A 22,616-nucleotide genomic window follows, 5' to 3' on the forward strand; every position below is an offset into this window, starting at 1 on the left:
TTCCAGCCTTGCTTACCTCATCTCCAGCTCCTGCCTTGCCCCCAGCTTCTGCCTTGTCTCCAACCAGTCTTGTTTGTCTTGTTTCCAGCCAGCCTTGCCGACCTGGTCTCCAGTCAGCTTTGCCTGCCTTATTTCTAACCAGCCACCCTTGCCAGATTTGTCTCCAGCTTCAGCCTGTTCTCCAGTTCCTGCCGAGCTCGTGCCTAGCCCAGGTGACTTGTCTGCCATCAGTAGGGGCCAGGCTAACCCTCGGGTTCATAGTGCCAACCCGGCTGTGGCCCACCTTTCCAGAGTTGTGATAAGATTTTGGCAACTGTAAATGATGGCACCCAAAGATAGGCATGAAATCCATGCTAACCTAATATTCTTTAAAGGGCACTCTGTTGTGGAGAGTGCCCTTTATTGAACACTATCACTGCACATATAGTAACATAGTAGATGACGGCAGAAAAAGACCTGCACGGTCCATCCAGTCTGCCCAAGAAGATAAATTCATATGTGGTACTTTTTTATTTGTACTGTCCTCTTCAGTGCACAGACCATATAAGTCTGGCCAGCCCTATCCCTGCTTCCCAACCACCAGCTCTGGCACAGACCGTATAAGTCTGCCCAGCACTATCCCTGCCTCCCACCACCGGCTCTGGCACAGACCGTATAAGTCTGCCCAGCACTATCCCCGCCACCCAACCACCAGCCCCAGCGCACAGACCGTATAAGTCTGCCCAGCACTAGTCCCGCCTCCCAACCACCAGCCCCAGCACAGACCGTATATGTCTGCCCAGCACTAGCCCCGCCTCCAAACCACCAGCTCTGCCACCCATTCTAGGCTAAGCTCCTGAGGATCCCTTCCTTCTGCACAGGATTCCTTTATGTTTATCCCACGCATGTTTGAATTCCGTTACCGTTTTTTCATCTCCACCACCTCCCGCGGGAGGGCATTCCAAGCATCCACCACCCTCTCCGTGAATCACTGCACAAATCATCCTGTCACCTAAATTTGGGCACCATGTACTGAATTCCAACCATGAGGACTTTCTTGGGCTCTAAATAGTCTTCTGTGTCACCTATGGAAGAGGGACTGGAAGTAGTTGGGGGAGAAACTGTCAATAAGTTGTCAGCTAGCTTGTTTAGCTAGGTGATGGACTTTTCTCATTTTTATTCTTTCCAACCCCATGGAAGTTGGAAAGAATTATACTTAAGGGGTTGAAAATGGCTGTCTATATGTCTGTCCATCTGGGGGCAAAATAACTTTGAAACTTCAACCATTGGTCTGATCCAGTATGGCTAGACTTAAGATCTTCAACATCGGATCCAGGAAAAGACTCTGTCCCTCTGGGCTCTGATCTTCTTTCTTGCTTGGCAATAATTGTGCACAATGCTAAATAAAGCAATCAATCTTAAGACTCATTCTTTCACAGCTTTCCAAAGTGGAGTTATATACCCTTAGCAATCCACACTTTTAAAGAGCAGATGCTGTGCTAGACATCACTACAATACCTTATGTACCCATTGAATTGTTGTATTACATTGAGAACAACGGATTGATGGGTTATGGAAGAGCTTTAGAAGTTCCTATACCGGGATGTCGTCTATATGGGCTTTCTCAATGAGCAAATCTCAGCAAGCACAGACCTATGCAGTCACAGCGTTAGAATGCACTGTGAGACAGAAAAGGAAGGATGTGTCTCAGCAACACTATGCCATGGAGAAGATGCTGCCTGAAGAAGCTCTGGCCATGAAACCCCAGCTGTTCTGGTATGGAAGAGAGGAGACTGAGAGGGAAGAACAAGACTGTCTGTAAAGGACAAGCTGAAACTTGTTTTTCTCTCTTTCTGTTATTGTCTGTGTTCTCTATAGAGTTGCTACAGGAGACATTTAAAGCCAAGGATGAAATGGACTTTGATTATGCTGTAAATCTGTAATATTACCCTGATTTTATCAGTAGGCGAAGTAGAGTCATTTAAGTACACAAGTCTCACTTAAAAGTATGTCTTATAATCTGATATGTTTGAAGTAAAAGTAACTGCAATAATTTGCAGCCTTAATTATATTAAGTAAAATAATTGGGGGTAATAGTCAGCTGCTGGCAGTCAGCATTTTATTAAACACTGGCTGAATTGTGATTTGCTATTCAATGGTAGGACCCATATGGGTAAGTAGCATTGAATATCTGGGCACAAGGGTAGCCACAGGGAATTACTCGGATACTGTGGTACCTGGATAGTACCCAATCAACTCAGCCTTTTTACTGTGCCAAGTTAACTGGATTACATAAGAATAGACATACTGGGTCAGACCAATGGTCCATCTAGCCCAGTATCCTGTTTCCAACAGTGGCCAATCCAGGTCAAATGTACCTGTCAGAAAACCAACTAGTTGCAATATTCCATGTTACCAATCCAGGAGCAAGCAGTTGCTTCCCCCATGTCTGTTTCAATAACAGACTATGGACTTTTCCTCCAAGAACTTGTCCAAACCTTTTTTAAACCTAGATACGCTAACCACCATTACCATATCCTCTAACAACAAGTTCCAGAGCTTAACCGCTCATTGAGTGAAAAATATGTCCTCCTATTTGTTTTAAAATGTAACTTCATTGAGTGCTCCCCCGTCTTTGTACTTTCTAAAAGAGTAAAAAAATCGATTCACTTTTACCTGTTCTACACCACTCAGGAATTTTTTAGATCTCTGTCAGCTCTACCCTGAAACCTCCCCAGCACTGGCCAGATAGTGCTGCAGTGGTCTGCCCAGATTTTCAGAAGCAGAATCCAGTTATGCACTGCTGAAACAAAGCAGACATGAGGGGTATCCAGGTGATGCAGCCACATAGGGCATAAGAGAGATGGGGCACAAAGTTGCTCCCTGACCATTGTCTCCCTTGCAGTGGCTATGGTACAGTGGGCGGTGTAGGGGTACAAGAGAGCTTGATTCTGTCTCGGGCCATTCCTCTGCTGAAAATCCAAGTATGGCCCAGTTAGTACTGTTTAACCGGGTAACAGCCTGTCTTGCCCCATTAAGTAGCACTGAATACGGAGCCCTTTGGTTTTATGCTTACTTAGGTATGCTATGAGGGAATAGGCATATTTTAAACTTATGCATGAAACTACTGCCAGTGGTAAATAAGAAAAGCTTTTCAGTTTATGACAGCCTGGATGTCAATTCACTTTGCACTAGTATTGCTGAGGATGCCTCATTAAAAGTCATAACACCAGCATTAGAAGTATGTCTTAAGCCAACCCAAATACCATCTGACTTTGTCAGCCTATCACAGGGGTGGGTAATGGCAATCCGAGGGTCACAACCCAGTCGGGTTTTCAGGATTTCTCAAATATGCAGCAGATCTGTTTTCATGCACTATACACATTGTATATAAATAGATCTCCTGCATATTCATTGAGGGAAATCCTGAAAATCCAACTGGGTTTTGGCCCTCAAGGATCAATGTTGCCCACCCCTGGCCTAGCACATTTGAATATTTATAAAAACTATTTTGGTTTTAATGGAGAATGTTTGTTCAGAGTCATGGCACTGCATTGGGGGCCTCCTTGATCCCTGATTGGCATGTCACACACTTTGGTGTACATGTAGGTGAATGCCCCACCTTTTAAGGTTAAAGACGTGTATTGATTTTTTTTATTATAATTATTATGGACTGATTCAGAGAAATGATTACTTGAGTTTTGTACGTAGGTTAATGGTTAGGATCCTTCCATAGCCAATTCCTCCAACTGTTGGGGCTGACGTGACCCCAGAGGTAGGTACACACCATACGTTTGAAGCCTGTGACTGAATGTCATAAGCTCCTCCATCCGTCTCTTCCCATGCATGCAAAACAAAGATAAAGGGTCCTTGGGGGTTGAATTCTTACCCACTGAACAGTCTCTTCTATGCACACACAACCTGCACTTCCAGAAACAGTATTTATTTATTTGTTACATTTGTACCCCACATTTTCCCACCTTTTTGCAGGCTCAACAGTTAAGCACTAATATTAAGTACAAGATAGCCAGTTATCTTCGCTGAATATTACTGTTTATCGATATAACCGGCTTTCCATGAATATTCAACCCATCACTGGATAAGTTTGGTGGCCAAATCGGATTGCTCAAATAGCAGGCCTATCTTTGGCTGCTATATACTTAACTGGCCAGCACTGAATATTGAATTGGCCGGTTACGTTTATAGTGGCCAAAAAACCCTTGGATATTCAATGCCAGCCACCAGAAATGGCCCGACATTGAATACATGGGCTCAGTGCCGATCGCAGGATTTAGCCAGCCTACGTTCCACGTGCTAAATATCAGCCAGGTGGAGTTTCCTAATTTGTAGTTTTGTCCATAACTGCATTTAGGCTCTATTCTGTAATATTAGTGCCTAAATTCTACAGCATGTAACTGGGAGAGAGATGTGGATAAGGGATGGGTAGGGGCAAGCTAAGCACTTGTGCGCTAAGCTTTAAGAATACTGTCTGTTATGCATGTAACTTCTGCATTTAGATATGAGCATGTATGTCTACCATACAGCTATACTGATGCTCATGCCTAGTTACACGCATAACTAAAGATTTACACTAGCATTCTATAATGACAATTAAGCGCTTAATTGCTAATATAGAATTTGCCTATATTAGGTGACCTGTACATTTTGGGGGGGGGGGGGGCGGGGGATTTTGCTTGCACCTTTTTCAGTAGTAGCTCAAGTTTGGTTACATTCAGGTACACTAGATACCTCCCTTTCCCTGGAGGGCTCACAATGTAATTTTGTACCTGAGGTAATAGAGGGTTAAGTGACTTACTCAAAATCACAAGGAGCAGCAATGGGATTTGTATCAAGCACCCCTGGATATCAAGCCTGGTGCTCTAACCACTAGGCTACTCCTCCACTCCAAATGGAGTAATTATTCAATGTGTAATTAAACTCTGTAGTTCGTTGTCAGAGAATGTGGTAAAAGCAGTTAGCATGGCAGGGTTTAAAATGGTTAGATAATTTCCTAAAAGAAAACTCCATAAGCCATTATTAAGATGGACTTGTGAAAATCCACTGCTTATTTCTAGGATAGGCAGCATTTCCGATGAGCCCTGCTCCCCAGCATGGCAGCCAGCGCTGCCTCCACCTCCTAAGCACCGTCACTCGTAAACGTTGCATATTCAATAAACTTTTATACCACATTTTGACTTCTGGCTGAATTTGGGCCTTGGTTGAAGTCTACTGGTTCAACCAGGGCTAGCAGCCACACTGAATTCTTTAACATAAATCTGCAGGTTGCCTATGACAGTCAGCAAAGGGCAACAGTAGAGAACAGAGAACAGGATTACTTTCATCTTGTCCAAGTACAAAAAGGGCCTTTACCTACACCATTATGTCCTCAATGAGTACACAGAGGCTTGACAAAAGTGCTGGCCCTTGTTAATTACTCCCTCTCCACTAAACAAAAGCTGCCAAGCGCTCCATAAAGGTAGTAGGGCTACAATTCTTTTAAATGCATTCCTTGCTTTACAATGCTTTTCCTTCTTCCATAGGAGCCTCTTCAGGAAGCAAAGATCCAGACTTGAAACTCTTGTCATTTTAGCAAATGTGAATATTTATAAATACCAAAGCATGTGTTATATTTAAGAGCTCCTCCTCCCCCCCCCCCCCCCCCCCCCAACAAAGTTGGTTCTGCATTAATTCATCAGTTTTAGCCTCACTGCCTGAACTTGAAATACCCTCTGGGTTATAATTTCTTTTCTTTTTTTTCCCCCATGTGTGGTTTTTGTCAGACAAATTTCCAAACAGTGGGCATAAATACTGTGCTGGCAGAAAAGTTAAAGTCTCTCTTCAGGTTTAACCCAAGGTTGACAACTGGATCTAGATTCTCAGGACAGGGTTGATCCAGTTCTGGGCCCACCCCATTGCATGCAGGGACTTGTAGTTCTGATTTCCTCATTGCATTACCTAAGAAAAGCAAGACAAGTCCCAGAATGCACTTGAGCAAACCCAGGCCTGGACCAACCCTGCCCTGCAAATCTGGATCCAATTGGCAGTCTTAACCTAACCTCCCCTTTGAAAAACAAACAGGGCAGGCCTGGTTGTTGGATGGCACTGCTGTGCAGCAAACCCTACAGGGACAGAAATGTCCCTAATATTTGACATTTAACACCAATCTAAGCCTAAAGAGCCATCACCACTGCAGTAGAGCCAGGCAAGACCCATTACAGCCTAGAATTACTCTCGGACAGAGGCAAGAGAGCCAAGGTCCCCAGAAAAATGCAGCATGCAAAAAAAAAAAAGAACACTATGAAAACAAGAATATAAAAAACAAGATAGAAAAAACAAGAGCAAAGATATAAAAGAAATAGACTATAGACAAACATAAGCAAAAGAGGAGGCTCAAAGCAGATTTAAAAATGAGTTAAAAAGCAAGAATAAAACGTTACAAAAAAAACGACAATTTTGCCCAGGCTCTAAAGAAAAAGTCTAAAATGTTTTACTGTTTTGTGATCTTGCCAGATACTTGTGACCTGGATTGGCCACTGTTGGAAACAGGATACTGGGTTTGTTGGATCTTCAGTCTGTCCCAGTAAGGCAATGCTTATGTTCTTATGTTTTTATGAATCTAAGCAGATCATATATTGCTATATAGTGGTATATCCAATGTGATATTTAGCAATCATTAATCATTCTTCATCTATGACTCCAGTTTCTATGGTTTACTACTACTAGTTATCATTTCTATAGCGCTACTAGACGTCCGCAGCACTGTATGGTTTCAGAAAGCACACAACACCCAGGCGGCACAGGACAGTAAGGTTTCATGGAGTTGTCTGCCTAGGTTGTGACCCTAGATGTAGCTTTCATGACCCCCATTTTCGTTTATAACTCATAGTGCTAGATTGAGAGTAGTCATCCAGGTTTTGTTTAAGTTCAAGTTCAGTTTTATATAATAGAGAAACAAACAAAAACGACAAAAAAAGGACACAAGACAAAACAAAAAAGATACAAAAAGGAAAAAATAGAAGAGGATAAAATTACAATTCATAAAAATTACAAGAGCAAAGGGAAATAGATTGTAAGCTCTTTTGAGCAGGGACTGTCCTTCCCCATGTTAAACTTGTACAGCGCTGCGTAACCCTGGCAGCGCTATAGAAATGCTAAGTAGTAGTAGTAGTAAATAGAAAACACAGGAGTTATTTAGCCTGAAGCAGATCAAGTCCTTCCTGCATAGTGATAGGTCTATAGGTGCTTCTGTCTGATACATATTGGGAGATCATGCTGAAACAAATAAGTCTTAACAGGAGCTTTCCTGTGGTGATATGTCAAGAAAGTAAGTCAAGAAAGTAAGTCCCCAGCTCATTGGTCACAAGAAAAATCAACATTTATAATACAGAATTTATTTTACAGGGCAGTGTAAATCTCTATTACACCTCCCAGTGCCCAGGTAAATAAGTACACTGTACTCCAACTGTCTTCTCTCCAAAATAATATGCACCACACTGAATTTTGTGGTTCTCAAATAAAGGCAGTCTCTTTAGTGAAAATATTTATATGAACATATTTATTGTTTTATTTATAAATACATCTGAACCACCTTCCTGGTCTGACAATCAAGGCGGTTTACAAATCAGCGCAAATCATAATAAAACAACAATGTAATAAATATAATATAGATTCAGATAACTTTATTGGCATTACAATTCTGCAGGTGTTGCCAAAGTAACATTTACTGGTAGAAAGAGAGAGTGAGAGAGAGTGACTGAGAGAGAAAGAGATAATTTACAAAGTAATAGTAACAGTTAAAATGAAGTTATATACAGGGATATCAATAATAAGAAGAAATTCCCAGGTTTTGGTCATGATCTCCATTGTCCCTGGCCAGGTCACATTTCTTACCTGGAGGCAGAAAATGACATTTTTCTGCTATAGCTGCTGTTTCTCATTACAAATCATTAACATAAACATTACATTAACTGCCAAGAATGCAGATTTTTATCACCCACTGCAAGATCATACTATCCAGCCAAAAGAAGACACCATCCATCAGAAATTATCTAGGGACAAAGGAAAAATCCAGGTTTTTACCTTGATCTCATGCAACCTATTTCACAGCTCCAGAGTTGTTGACAGCTGAGTACTTCACACCTTGAGCACAGCTGGAATACATAACAGGTTACCCTCTCTGGATCTAATCTCCATGCCTGGGTGATTCCACTTTAACCCTTTAGTGTCTAATGTTCCCGTAATAAGCCATATGGGAACAGATTGATGGGAACATTGGACACTAACCGGCTCATTTTCGAAGGAGATCGCCAGCCATCTTCCGACACAAATCGGGAGATGGCCGGCAATCTCCTGAACCCGGCCAAATCGGTATAATCGAAAGCCGATTTTGGCCAGCACCAACTGCTTTCCATCGCGGAGCCGGCCAAACTTCAAGGGGGCATTTCAGTAGGGTAGCGAAGGCGGGACGAGGACATGCTTTGAGATGGCCGGCTGCACCCGATAATGGAAAAAAGAAAGCCGGCCTTGACGAGCATTTCGCTGGCTTCACTTGGTCCCTTTTTTTTTAGGCTCATGCTTCAAAAATGTGCCCCAACTGACCAAATGACCACTGGAGGGAATCGGGGATGACCTCCCCTTACTCCCCCAGTGGTCACCAACCCCCTCCCACCCAAAAAACAAAATATTTTTTTTGCCAGCCTCTATGCCAGCCTGAAATGTCATACCCAGCTCCCTGACAGCAGTATGCAGGTCCCTGGAGCAGTATTTAGTGGGTGCAGTGCACTTCAGGCAGGTGGACCCAGGCCCATCCCCCCTACCTGTTACACTTGTGGTGGTAAATGTTAAGCTCTCCAAAACCCACTGTACCCACATGTAGGTGCCCCCCTTCACCCCTAAGGGCTATGGTAATAGTGTAAAACTGTGGGGAGTGGGTTTTGGGGGGGATTTGGGGGGTCTCAGCACCCAAGGTAAGGGAGCTATGCATCTGGGAGCAATTTTTGAAGTCCAATGCAGTGCCCCCTAGGGTGCCCGGTTGGTGTCCTGGCATGTGAGGGGGCCCAGTGCACTACAAATGCTGGCCCCTCCCATGACCAAATGCCTTTGATTTGGCCGGGTTTGAGATAGCCGGCCTCGGTTTCCATTATCGGCGAAAACCGATGCCAGCCATCTCAAAACAGCCATCTCTGACATTTGGCTGGCCCAAACCATATTATCGAAATGAAAGATGGCCGGACATCTTTTTCGATAATACGGTTCAGGACTGCTCTTTGCGGCGCCAGCCATCTATTTGGCCGGCGCCATTCGATTATGACCCTGTAAATGTCCCCTTAAAGGGAACTTAATTGCCCCTGAGACAAAAAAAAGCCCAGGATAAAAAAATAAAATCTAGCCTCAGCTGGCAGCCAACGTAATCTGTAAAGCAAAGGTGGGGTGCTTGTTTTCCTAGCACATCCCAGCTAGTAGCTTGTATCTGGTTCATTAATGCACCTTAAAAAAAATTTGAACAAAATAAATCTAATATGCTTTAACCTATGAATTAAAATGCTATTGTGGGTAATACGTGATTTGCAGCTCCCAAGTAGTGAGGAACTTGGCCTTCTAGTCCATTTTCCTTATACATGCCAGTAGTATCGTTCCAAAATGGCACTGGCCATAGGGTTACCATACGTCCGGATTTACCCGGACATGTCCTCTTTTTGAGGACATGTCCGGGAGTCCGTACAGATTTGGCCAGCCTGCCCGTTTGTCCGGATTTCTGGACAAACGGGGGCGGGCGCGGGACTCCCCTCCCCTTACTCTACTATCCCTGGTGGTCTAGAGGTACCTCTTCATCTTCGGGGCAGGAAAGAGCCCCCTCTTTCCTGCCCGGAGAGCTGCTGCTAGCTGCCCTGCATACTGTGAGTCCGGCTCTCAGTGTTTCAAAATGGCCGCCGAGAGTTGAAGCAGCCTCGAGAGACTTCAACTCTCGGCGGCCATTTTGAAACGCCGAGAGCCGGACTCACACAGGATGCAGGGCAGCTGGCAGCAGCACTCTGGGCAGGAAAGAGGGGGCTCTTTCCTGCCCCGAAGAGGTACATCTAGACCACCAGGGATAGTAGAGTAAGGGGAGGGGAGGTGACGGGGGGAGTGAAAATGACAGGGGGGAGGCAAGGTGATTGGGAGAGGAGGGGAATATGTGAAAGGGGCGGGGTGATGGCTTGAAAGGGGAGGGACAGGGGCGTGGAAGGGGCAGGGTAGGGGACATGAAAGGGGTGGGGCAAGTGTCCTCTTTTTATGAGGACAAAAAATGGTAACCCTAATTGGCCATCAACTAGGGCTAGTTCCAGAAAGAAGCAAGTGAGAATAATATTTTTTTTAAAAAGCTAACAAAATAAAAATCACTATATTTTTGTTGTAGACATCAAGGAAGCTCAGGATCTGAGCTCAAACCTCCTTTTGTTCACTAAGAGAGGAAGTTATCAAAATGGATTATTGTTAAGTCGGATTATTTTACAAAAATTGGGTTATTTTAGCACAGGGACTCATTGCATAAAATGGGACCCTGTGGGAAAATAACCCGACTTAACAGTAACTCACAATAATAAATTCCTCCCTAAATACTGTTAAGCCTAACATGTTAAGTCTCAAAAGCAGTAGCTGAAAAGGTTGGTTCTCAAAAGTAGTAGCTGAACAGGTAAGGAAAACGAAGTTAGCCTTCATAAGCTACAAGAGATCGCAGAAAGAGGTAGACAGGCAACAATATCTTGAAAAACTTGTAAATTAATCAGGAAAGCAAAGATACAAATGGAAGAAAAAATAGCAACCCCTTCTCTTTGTCCCTCACCCTCTGCTCAACACCATTATCTCTGCCATCACCTCTTGCCCCTCCCCTTCAACTCATATGAGAGGAAAAGACACAAGAGAGGCTCCAGTAAGGTAATACCTCCTCATGCATGGTGCCCTGTACAAGTGCAAAGGCCGCATACCCCAAACACCAGCCATGCTGAAAGTCACTTCCTTTTTGGCATTTAACTTATTTAGGAAAAGGAATCCTTTCCTTAGGACTAATTTCCTCCATGCTACTCCCAGGCTCAAATCTTTTTTCATTGCTTTTTGCAAGAGAACTTATAAACTACTTCCATCCTTTAACAGGGACAATGTCAAACTTCCACTCTTTACACTGCCACTTACTGGCAGAAATCGCGAACTCTATTCTCTAAACTATATATATATATATATATATATATATATACTAGAAACATCAGAATTATGCCCAACGCCTAAACAGCTAATAGAACACTAATCATTCAGGGCATTTGTTTTCTTTTTTTCATATTCTCTGTTTCTCATTTATTTTTGTGAATGGTTCTCATAATCTTAACCAAATAGGACCTCAGTAGCTCAATGTGAATTACGGCAACATTTCATTAATCGGGTAGAAATAATGACGACGTACCACTAAGTTGAACCGACCCTGACACAGCAACTGCGAAACATATATGTCAGTCGTTCACTACAGTTAAGGGTTCTGAGTGAAAATGTATAACGAAGCTATCGATATCAAGCCATCGCTAAGTTAAGTGAGACTAAAGTACTACATAGAATGAGATTTTAATGTTAAGGGTGGATGGTTGAGTGGATGGATGATGAGGAGCCAATGGCACATTAAGAATGGGGAGTAGTCAGGTCTCCCGATTAATGAATTGTTGCCGTAATTCACATCAAGCTACTGAGGTCCTTTTTGGTTAAGATTATGAGAACCATTTACAAAAATAAAAGAGAAACAGAGAATATGAAAAAAAGAAAAAATGTCCTGAATGATTAGTGTTCTATTAGCTGTTTAGGCATTGGGCATAATTCTGATGTTTGTAGAATGAACTATATGACCCCCGCTGTTTTCTGAAGTTCTGTGGAAAATATAGTCAGTTTATTTGGGATATTTTGTATACTAGGGCAAGCTATTTAACAATAGGGACAAGGGATCTTTACACTTGTTGAATTACACAGTAAAAAATGAACCTTTCCAACCTACAGTACAAAACAAGAAACATCTCCTTAGGGTGTTTGTTTTGGCATAGTAGTTCTCCTTCAGTTGTTTTTCGGCTTCTGACAGTCAGATTTGGCATTCATCGAGGCTTTGATTTGCATTTACCCGGGAGAGGTGATTTCTCCATTTTTAACCATTCCTTCCCATCTAGAACAGTCATTGCAGTGTCAGTCCTTCACTAGGAACTCCACGCCAAGGTTTACCTGCCTGCTAAAGATTATCTTCACAGCATCCCCAGCCATTGCTAGCCCAAGGAGCCAAAAGCCCAGCTCAGGAATCAGACATTCATTTTCCACATACAGCATTCTGTACTATCAGATCAGAGGAGAGGAAGTTGCCTAGTGGCTGGGGAAATGGGCTGTGAACCAGGGTTATATCCCACTTCTACAACTGATATTCTTTACGACCCTGAGTAAGTCACTATCTCCCATACCTCGGGTACTCAGCTCTTTGAGGCACAGATATATTATTTATAATTTCTTATAGACCGCCCCACCATCCCCACTGTACAGAGCTGTGTATCTGCTATACAAATAACTTAAACACATGGGTTTAAGAATCACCAAGATCTATGTATCTCAGGGATTATACTTCTGATTCTGGACATATGGAATCCTTTTCACTATCTGACATTATGTTATCCAAGTGGAGTTGTAGCCTATAGTTAGAGAAGTGGGAACCCAGTTCAAATCTACTGCAGCTCCTTGTAATATTGAGGAGGTCACTTAACCCTCTACTGCCTCAGGTACACACTTACCCACTCTTTTACAAAGCTGAGCTAGCATCTGCCGCGTGGCAATGCCAACACAGCCCATTCACTTTGAATGGGCTGTCGGCATTACCGCATCGGCAGTCATTAGCACAGCTTTGTAGGTGGGGGGGGGGGGGGGGGGGGTTTAGACTATAAGCCCTACAGGGATGGGGAAATACCTACTGTACCTGAATGTGACTCACCATGAGTGATTACTGAAAAGGCATGCGCTAAATCCAAAATCCCTTCCCTACAGTTTGTATCATATTTATTTTACCTTCCTCTTTTAGTCTCTGTTTTTATTGGTTGGAGCAACTTCCAGGAAGAGCTGGAGATGCAAAGTAGCTTTACTCAGAAATGCTGGAGAGCGTTTGCAATAAACTAGAGGAATGTAAAAAATGATCCCGCTCAGAATGAATAGGATGACGTAGAGGAACTCAATCTGAGGACTGTCAATGACTGGAGCCAGCACCAATATATGGAGGCGATGAACACAACTATTGGGATGATGATTGGCACCTGGGAGAGAAAGAAAACAACAGAAAGTTGGACAAGGTTAGAGGGGAAAGCAAGCTATTTGGTTGTCAAGAATTATGCAAAAAATACATCAAACTGCCTACCAGAGTTCAAAACATTTTTTCATGTTGAAGACATTTGGCTTTATTAAAAAAGAACTCATTGTGCAATTGTGAAGATGGGATGCCCATAAAATTTCCTATATTGGTACACTGACAGCTGATTCAATCAACAGAATTTGTTGAATCACTACTGTGTGACGATATCAACCCAGTTGTTTTTTGGGACCTCGTAGCCTACTGGAACAAAACTGGCTATCCACGGCCTGCCATATTTTCTTTATCCACACCTTCTTTTTTAATCACCCTGAAGAACAGGCAATGTTTATTGTACATCTCCAATTCATAAACAAGCTTTCTGACAGGAGCTTTTCTTTTGTGAATCCACACTGTCTGGTGTTCTTGTCTCGACCCATAATCGAAAGAAAAAGCCCGTCCCTGATGAACACTTGGATGACTTTACCTGGTCGTGTTTTTCTTACGACCAAGGCACAAAAAGGTGCCCGAAATGATCAGATGACCACCAGAGAGAATCGGGGATGACCTTCCCTTACTCCCCCAGTGGTCACTAAACCCCTCCCACCCTCAAAAAACATCTTTCAAAATATTGATTGCCAGCCTCAGATGTCATACTCAGGTCGATCACAGCAGTATGCAGGTACCTGGAGCAGTTTTAGTGGGTGCAGTGCACTTCAGGCAGGTGGACCCAGGCCCATCCCCCTCACCTCTTACGTTTGTGGAGGAAACAGTGAGCCCTCCAAAACCCACCAGAAACCCACTGTACCCACATCTAGCTGCCCCCTTCACCCGTAAGGGCTATTATAGTGGCGTACAGTTGTGGGTAGTGGGGTTTGGGGGGCTCAGCACACAAGGTAAGGGAGCTATGTACCTGGGAGCAATTTATGAAGTCCACTGCAGTGCCCCCTAGGGTGCTCGGCTGGTATCCTGGCATATCAGGGGGACCAATGCACTACAAATGCTGGCTCCCCCATGACCAAACGGCTTGCATTGGTCGTTTCTGAGATGGATGTCCTTGGTTTCCATTATCGCCAAAAATCAGAAACGACCAAGTCTAGGGACGACCACCTCTAAGGACGACCAAATTTCAGGATTTGGGCGTCCCTGACCGTATTATCCAAATGAAAGATGGACGTCCATCTTGTTTCGAAAATACGGGTTTCCCCGCCCCTGGATGGGGACATTTTGTGAGGACGTCCAAATCGAAACGAGGTCGTCCCTTTCGATTATGTCCCTCCAAGCCATACTTTGTATTGTTATTTGAATATTTTTACTGCTGTAATTGTCTATTGCTTATGTTTGACTTATTCTTACTGTACACCGTCGAGTGAATTCTTTCAAAAAGGTAGTAAATAAATCCTAATAAATAAATAAATAAATAAATAATACATGCTAATATCTAAGCGTGGGCATTTTCAGCAGCTGGTATAAGTGGTCACACCATATTGTATGTGTGTTCTCAGCCATTTATGCTTGTACTCTATCAAGAAAGTCAGGTACCCAATAACAGCCATAATCAGTGCCTATGATGGGCACCGTGTTGTAGAAGGGGATAGGATTTGACATACTGCGTTTCTGTGGTTACAATCAAAGTGGTTTACATATTATATACAGGTACTTATTTTGTATCTGGGACAATGAAGGGTTAAATAAATTGCCCAGGGTCACAAAGAGCTGCAATGGGAATCAAACCCAATTCCCCAGGTTCTCAAACCACTACCCTGACCATTAGGCTATTCCTCCAATCCTTTCAGTGAGTTTTGCTTGTGGTATTTAGAGTAGTGAGCTACAAGATAGGGTTCAAATCCCCCTTTACCTCACTGAGGCTCCTTGTGATTTCAGGTAAAACACTTTGCCCTCTATTGTCCAAGGTATCAAGGTAGATCATAAGGCCTTCACTGGGGCAGAAAGTTTGCCAGTGTAACTGGAGCTGACACAGGTTTGGAATGTTATGTAATAAAATCTGAAGTTTCATCATACAAGCATCCGGTTAAGTGCATGGAAGTTTTTAAAGAAGAGTACAAAAGATTTTACTCATACTCCTTGCCATCCTAGTGCCTCATATAAAAATTCAGCAGCTGGCAGTGGTGATATTTACCTTGTAGGGCCTTGGCAGGTCAGGTTTCTAATCTTCAAATACAGCAGACCCGCAATAGTTATGCCATAGAAGAGCCAGGCTGTGAAACTACATAGAAAAGTAATTACAAACACTTGTTCTTATGCAGCAAAAATGTGCAAACATATAACAAACATTATAAAGATAAGTTTACAGAAAATAAGCATTTGGTGCCATTTGGTCCAGGCGCCTAAACATCCCAGCGCTGGAATGATATTCTGCACATAACAGTTTTGCAATACCAATATTTATGCACAGACATCATTCCAGCAGGTACACAGATGTACACCAGTGGCATAGCCACAGGGGGGCTTTGGTGGCCTAGGCCCCCCCCCCCCCCCACACACACACACACTTTGGGCTCAGACTCCCTCCAAACCTTCAGCACCCCTTTAAAGAGCTGGCGGGGACACCAAAGCCCCGGAAGCCAAAGAAATGCAGTGCCCGTGCTGCTCCTGTCCTCCTTGCCCTGCTTCTGTAATGCAGAAACACAGCGTGCCACCTGTCACCAATGCCAAGACTTCTCACGTATGCTCAGATTGCACAAGAACTGAGCATGCTCAGGAAGTCCAAGAGTCGGAGGCTGGAGGCATGCCTCTGAACTCTGCATTACAGAAGCGGCACAAGGAGGTGGGGAGTAGATTGGGCACTGCATTTGTTTGGCTGGCAGGGCTTCGGGATCCCCTCCCCCCCTCCCCCCCCCCCCCCCGCCCCCAGCAAAGGTATGTTTAACATACACACAGGGGGAGAAGGAGAGAGGAGGAATGCATTGTCCCCCAGTCCACCCCTGCCCCACCCTCCAATTGGAGGGCTGGCTATGCCCTCTGATATACACGTGTGACCAAGTGTTCGTACAAATTGTTATGCTCAGACCTGTACATGCATGCAATGCTCAACATCCAGCACTTCGCTCTTTGTTCCAGCACATCTCCTGCTCAGTTTTTTACTCGTACTCTTTAGAGAACCCAGAACCGGGTTTCATATGCTTGCAATAAAGAGAAAAAGCATGCATGAATCCCAAGAAATGAGTTAACCTTTACATCTCCTCAGACCTGGCGTTTAGAATCTACTGCACACTTCTCTGCATCTGTGCAGAACAACTAATAGTCTGGTTACCATGGGATTTAAATGTGCTGTGCACTGGTGACTAGGCAAAGATTTTCTCATAAACAAAACTTGATTTTACATAGGGCACTCACAAAATTGTGCACTAAAGCTAAACTATCCGGTGCAAAAATACTAGCACACTTTACTGCATCGGCCAGGGGCTTAGCCAGACAACAGATTTTGGGTGGGCCTAGGCAAGAATTGGGTGGGCACCAAGTGTTCTCCCCCCCCACAAAAAAAAAAATTATCTCAGCTGGTGGGAAAACGTTTCTTTCCACCTTGGCAGCAGGCATGCACTGAAAACTGAGCATGCACAGGTGCCGGTGTTGTGGAGCGTAGCATTTTCGTTACCATCAGGGGGAAATCTTCAGCTGGTGCAGCTTGGGATTCCCACCAGTTACCACTAAACATGTGCTACTGTTGGGTGGGCCTGAGCCATAAATCCAAGCCCACCTGTGGCTACGCCACTGGCATCGGCCTTGTAATTTCAGAAAATAAGCTTATATTTTAAATTCCTTTCTCTTTCTAATATTTAGCAATGTGCACTATTGCTATTCGCTATGTTTAATACTAGTTAACAATTTAAACTTAATCTTTATTTCTATTGATCTGCTTTAATAATATGTACATTCTTTAGGGATCAGTGTTGTATCCAGGCCGATAGCTATAGCTGGGCATCACGTGCAGTTGTGCAAGGTAGCCTCCAGGATGGTCCAGCAAACAAGCAGCACAGCAGATCTCCCGCAGTGCCTCTGTCTTTACTAGGAGTCCGTCAAGAGTCAGGTATCAGGGCGGGATCTGCTTCGGCAGATGACGCAGCATACCTCAGGATCTGCCATTCCCATGGCTGAGTCTGCTGCAATGCTGCTTATGTGATAGTGATGCCTGCCCAGTGACCCTGCGACCCGTGTACACCGGTCTCCCTCCAGACCATCATAACTAAGCACAGCATTGAGCTCCAGGACTTGACTCGGGCTGGTGAAAACCTGCAGCAAAGGGCAAAATCAGGGAGTTGAGTGGTGCTGGAGAAATCGGGCACTCCGCAGCCCCACTACTCTCTTGTGGCCACAGGCACTGCAGGAACCAGCCTGGTGATCTTAGGCCTCTTCTCCAGGCTGCGCTTTGCACCAGGTGATCTTGGGCCTCATCGGGGGCGGTAGACCTCTGCAGGGAAGCTAAAGCTCAAGCCCAGGTAAAAATTGTTTTGTGTAATGCTGGTGGGCTTCTGAGTAGGGGGTGGGCTCTGCACTCCCCAGGTTAAAAGTTTTATATTTCATTCATGGTGGGGTTTTGGGTGGGGATCGGCTCTGCAGTACCCAAGATGTTAAAAAAAAGTTTTATATTTAATACTGGTTTGCTTCTGAGTAGGGTAGGGGAGTAGGGAAGGGCAGGGCTAATGCCAAACTGTGGGGTAAGGGGTAGGGCAGGGCTGGCACTAGCTACAAGGAGTGGTGGGGAGGAAGGAAAAGTTAGGGCTGATGCTGGTCTACACAGATGGGGGAGTAGGGAAAGGAAGGGTAGGGCTGATGCTGGGCTATAAGGAGTGATGGGGGGAGTAGGGAAGAATAAGTCTGATGTTAGGCTACAGGGATGGATTGGGGGGGGGGAGTAGGGCTGATGCCAGGCTACAGGACAATTTCAAATTTTTGGTCTTTTATTCTGTAATTGATGAGGGTTGATCTGTGTTCAGCAGGTGACTGAGGAGACAGATTCTGCTGGTTAGTGTTGGGATCTATATCAGTCTGACTTGTCTGGCTTTTCCAATGGGATACATATTGCTGTTGTATATATTCACTGCTGCCTTTTTAAAGGTACTGTTATTGATATTTGTGTGTTCAGAATTGGTGTTGTTAAGGTTTGCAACACAGGCTCTGAGAAGCTTCTCAGAATTTAGTGCTACTTCACTAAGGCAACATTTGAAGGATACGTGCCATTGCTGTAATTATTTTGCAGGATATTGTCATGTGTGTTGAGATGTTTGCCATTATAGTAGACTGGTCAAGCTTAAGTTATGGGATAATGTAACTAGATTTTAAAATGTCAGTGTTTCCAGGAAGTATGTGTGTGGTTTATGTTGATGCATGACAGCTGTTGGGCAGATTATTTATTTAGAAATCCGTAATCAAGTACACTCTAAGGCATTATTTAGTGCTATCCCAAGAAACACTACTCATACCTATATTCACACTCAGATATTCAATGCCAGCCATTTCTGGCAACTGGCATAGAATATCCGGTTTCATTTTGACTACGGCAACTTAACCGGTTAAGTCAATATTCAGCGCTAACCTGTTAAGGAGGAGATTTATATATGGTGCCTAAAAAAAATCAGCGCTGAAATCAGTGCTGACTAAGCATATTCTATAATCAATTCATAGATTTGGGCACCGATTATAGAATATGCTTAGGTAATATTTCGTGCCAATATCTGTACACATCCATTTACACCCGCGAAAACCTGGTGTGAATCTCAGGCATAAATTTAGGTGCACTGGGCCATATTCTATAACTAAGTGCCTAAAGTTTGGAATGCCCATAAAACATCCATTTCCGCGCCTATAACCATGCCCCTTTTTGCCTCTATGTATTAGAAGTTTGGCGCATATCATTACAGAATATGCTTAGCGAGTGTGCAACCTAAATTCTAATCAGTGCCAATTAGTGCTAATTACTGCTTGTTAAGTGCTGTTTACAGAATGACACAGGGCCGGCTACCCGCAGTAACCGTGGGGATGAGGACGGGGAGAGAGCTCACGGGGATGGGGCGGGGGCAGATCCTGCGGGGACAGGGTGAGGATGGGGACAGAGTCCACGGGGACGGGGACAAACTTTGTCCCCGTGTCATTTTCTACTTTGAAGCCTGTGAATAAACTGGACTCTTATTTATGTTTGAGTGATGCCTACAATGATATTTTGATTTTTGTGGAAAAACAAGCAAGCATGCTGGCCACAACTAGCAAAATTTGCATGGGGGATCCCGTACATCCTGCTACCAGCACATCTTCTAAGAAAACATCTTCTATTGCAGGAAGGACTGTGGAAGACAGGAGAGCTAGACTGAATCCTGAGTTTGTTGATGACTTCTTATTCATCCACAGATTAAAAAAACCATAACAGTGCTTCATAGGGCACATTTTTCCCCTCTAGGGCATAGAGAATGGGTTGTATTTTATTCCCCTGGACATTTTAACAGTGTGAATTAGGATTCCTTGGTGTAGTAGCAATCAGCTATGGTTGGGGTTGGAAGAGTAGAGAGTAGTGGTGGGAAGGAGGGTACTATAGCTGCTCATTGTTATTATTGTTTTCTATTTGTAATTTATACAGAACAGTTGCACAGCATGTTGTTCCTTTTATACTTCAATAAGGTTTAAATATAAAATCATAAATGTTCGAGGCTTCTGCAGATGAGGACAGAGCCCACGGGGCTGGGACGGGGACGGAGACAGGGCCTACGGGGACGGGATGGGGGTGGGGACAAACATTTTCCCCGTGTCATTCTCTAGTGCTGTTATCAGTGCTCATTAGTTTGTTAAGCCAATTAAGTTACGCGAGGTGTTACAGAATCCATGCCGATTTCAGCGCCTAAATCTAAGCGCACTATATAGAATCCAGAGGCAAGTGCTTAGCGGATAAAGATAAGCCTGCTATTTATGCAGCCTAATTTAACTGCTAAACATAGCTGGTTTGGCACTGAATATCCACGCCTAGCCTATATAGCCAGTTAGTGGATATTCAACAGGAGATAAATAATTTTGAATATCGGGCCCATAGTGACCACCATTATTAGCTCTGGACCCACCCAAAATATCAAGTCTGGTTATGCCACTAGTTCTATCCTAATATGTTCAATATTGTGAGGGCACTTACAATGTTTCTGTTCATTTGTAAAGTTTGTGTAGCTTTACTAGTTTTTTTGTTGTACGTGAACAACTTAACACTACAGCATAGCTGCAGCTCAGCTGCTTTATTTTCAGACATGGGAGGGGGGTATATGGACACAGAGGGAAGATGCTAGACATGGGGGAAAATAGGAACACAAGGGAGATTCTTGACCTGGGAACACAGAGGAGTGATGCTGGACATAAGGGGACCGGATAGGGACATAGAGTGGTGATGATGACTATGGGGAGATAGACATAGGACAGGGACATGCTGGATAGGAAAGTATAGGGGACACAGAGAACGGAGATGCTGAGAATGAGGAAAGATAGGTACACAGAGATGAAGATGGATGGTGAGCATGGAGAAAGAAGAAATGTCAAATGGGCAGGAGACTCTGGTGAGTGAGTTAAGAGAAGACAGAGGGAAACAGAATCCAGAGCCTGGGACCAGCATGATTTGAAAAATAAAATGCCCAACAACAAAAGGTGAAAAAAATAATTTTATTTTCTATTTTGTGATTAGAACATGTCAGATTTGAAATATGTATCCTGCCATAGCTGGTGTTAGGAACAGCTGGGGCCCATGACAGAAATTTGGGAGGGGGACCCCAAAGCCCACTACCAGGAAGTGCCTTCTTCAGCTTCCAGCTGGCTTTCTCTGGCCACAGGGCAGTTGCCTTAGTTGCAACTCTTCTAACGCCAACCCTGGCATGTGTGATCTTATATTTTGAACAGTATAGGAAAAAAAATCGTCTCTTCTATTTCTTCGATGTTAACTACATGCAAGGTGTGGCTTCTTGGGATTTTGGTTTATTCATTTTGGTCAGCTATTATGCATTTGGCATTTGTGCTCTGTGTGTGTGATTGAGGTATTCTGTTAGCATGAATTTTCCATGTTGCATTCTGTAGTGATTTGCCTTGTTCAGTTTTCTGATAGTGGAGGGGATATTTCTGAGGAGGGAGGTGAGACAGGAGTTTGGTTGATCCTTGATCTGTATTGTTGGTGATTCATAAAACGACAATTGTACAGAGTATTGTATCTTTTTATACTTTGATAAAATGATTTAAATAAAAATCATAACTGTTCGAGGCTTGTGTGGATGGGATCAGACAGAGCTTGCGGGGATGGGGACAAAACTCACAGGGACAGGGCGAGGATGGGGACAAACTTTGTCCCCATGTCATTCTGTACACAATGGAGTAATTCAAAAGCATCAACTGTATTTTAAGCCATAAAAGCTTCCAATGTAGGCTCCATCAGAGCTGTCACCTGTGATATTTATTTATTTATTTATTGCATTTATACCCCACATTTTCCCACCTATTTGCAGGTTCAATGTGGCTTACATAGTACCGTCAAGGTATTTGTCCAGTCGGTTGATAACAGATACAAGGTTGCATAGTGATCGTATGAGTTATAAGTGGAGGGTCACAAGGGATGAAGATTGCGTGTTGTCCAGTATGATTATAGTCATGCTGTGTGCTGGGTGAAGAGGTTTACATGGGGTCGCTGGGGTAGGCCGTTTTGAAGAGGATGGTTTTTAGTGATTTCCTGAAGTTCAGGTGGTCATGTATTGTTTTCACAGCTTTAGGGAGGCTATTCCATATGAGGACTTGCTATCCCAGTGGTTCCCATACCTGGTCCCGGAGGCACCCCTACCAGTCAGGTTTTTAGGATATTCACGAGAGCAATGTGCATGCAGTGGAGGCAGTGCATGCAGATTTCTCTCATGAGTATTCATTGTGGGTATCCTGAAAACCTGACTGGTTATGGTGCCTCCAGGACCAGGTATGGGAACCACTGTGCTATCCATTATATATCCTCAAAGAAAGATATAGAAGTAAATATAACAGGCTCAAATTTTGATAAACATGAAAAATAGTGGAAAATTTGTTCTCAATAAGTAAGGGCTAGGATGTTAGACATACCTGAAAAAATTCACGATGCTGCTAAAGTTTCCTGGAATTATCAATATTAGGGCTACAATGGATGTAAATATTAAAGCAGGAGAGGGTGTGAGACGTCGTACATGAGCCATGGAGAGGATATCTGGCTAAGACAGAAATAATAGCATTAATAATATTTGTTGTAATACAGAACCATCAGTCTACATAGCATTGTACAATATAACTGAAATATTTACAAACCTGTTGTGCCTTGTTT

The 22,616-nt window shown here is 43.6% G+C and overlaps 1 protein-coding gene across 1 annotated transcript in view; it reads right to left on the reverse strand.

Annotated features, from left to right (window-relative positions):
• Positions 1-12,906: 12,906 nt before the first annotated feature.
• Positions 12,907-22,616, reverse strand: part of LOC115467115 (b(0,+)-type amino acid transporter 1-like) — a 45,834-nt gene continuing 36,124 nt past the window's right edge. Inside the window, 5 exon segments of the mRNA XM_030198813.1 lie at positions 12,907-13,232; positions 13,235-13,274; positions 15,447-15,475; positions 15,478-15,533; positions 22,382-22,506. Coding sequence (XP_030054673.1) covers positions 13,042-13,232; positions 13,235-13,274; positions 15,447-15,475; positions 15,478-15,533; positions 22,382-22,506 — 441 coding nt within the window. The 3' untranslated portion in view covers positions 12,907-13,041.

This window comes from Microcaecilia unicolor, chromosome 3 (genome assembly GCF_901765095.1).
Source record: "Microcaecilia unicolor chromosome 3, aMicUni1.1, whole genome shotgun sequence".
NCBI lineage: Eukaryota > Metazoa > Chordata > Amphibia > Gymnophiona > Siphonopidae > Microcaecilia > Microcaecilia unicolor.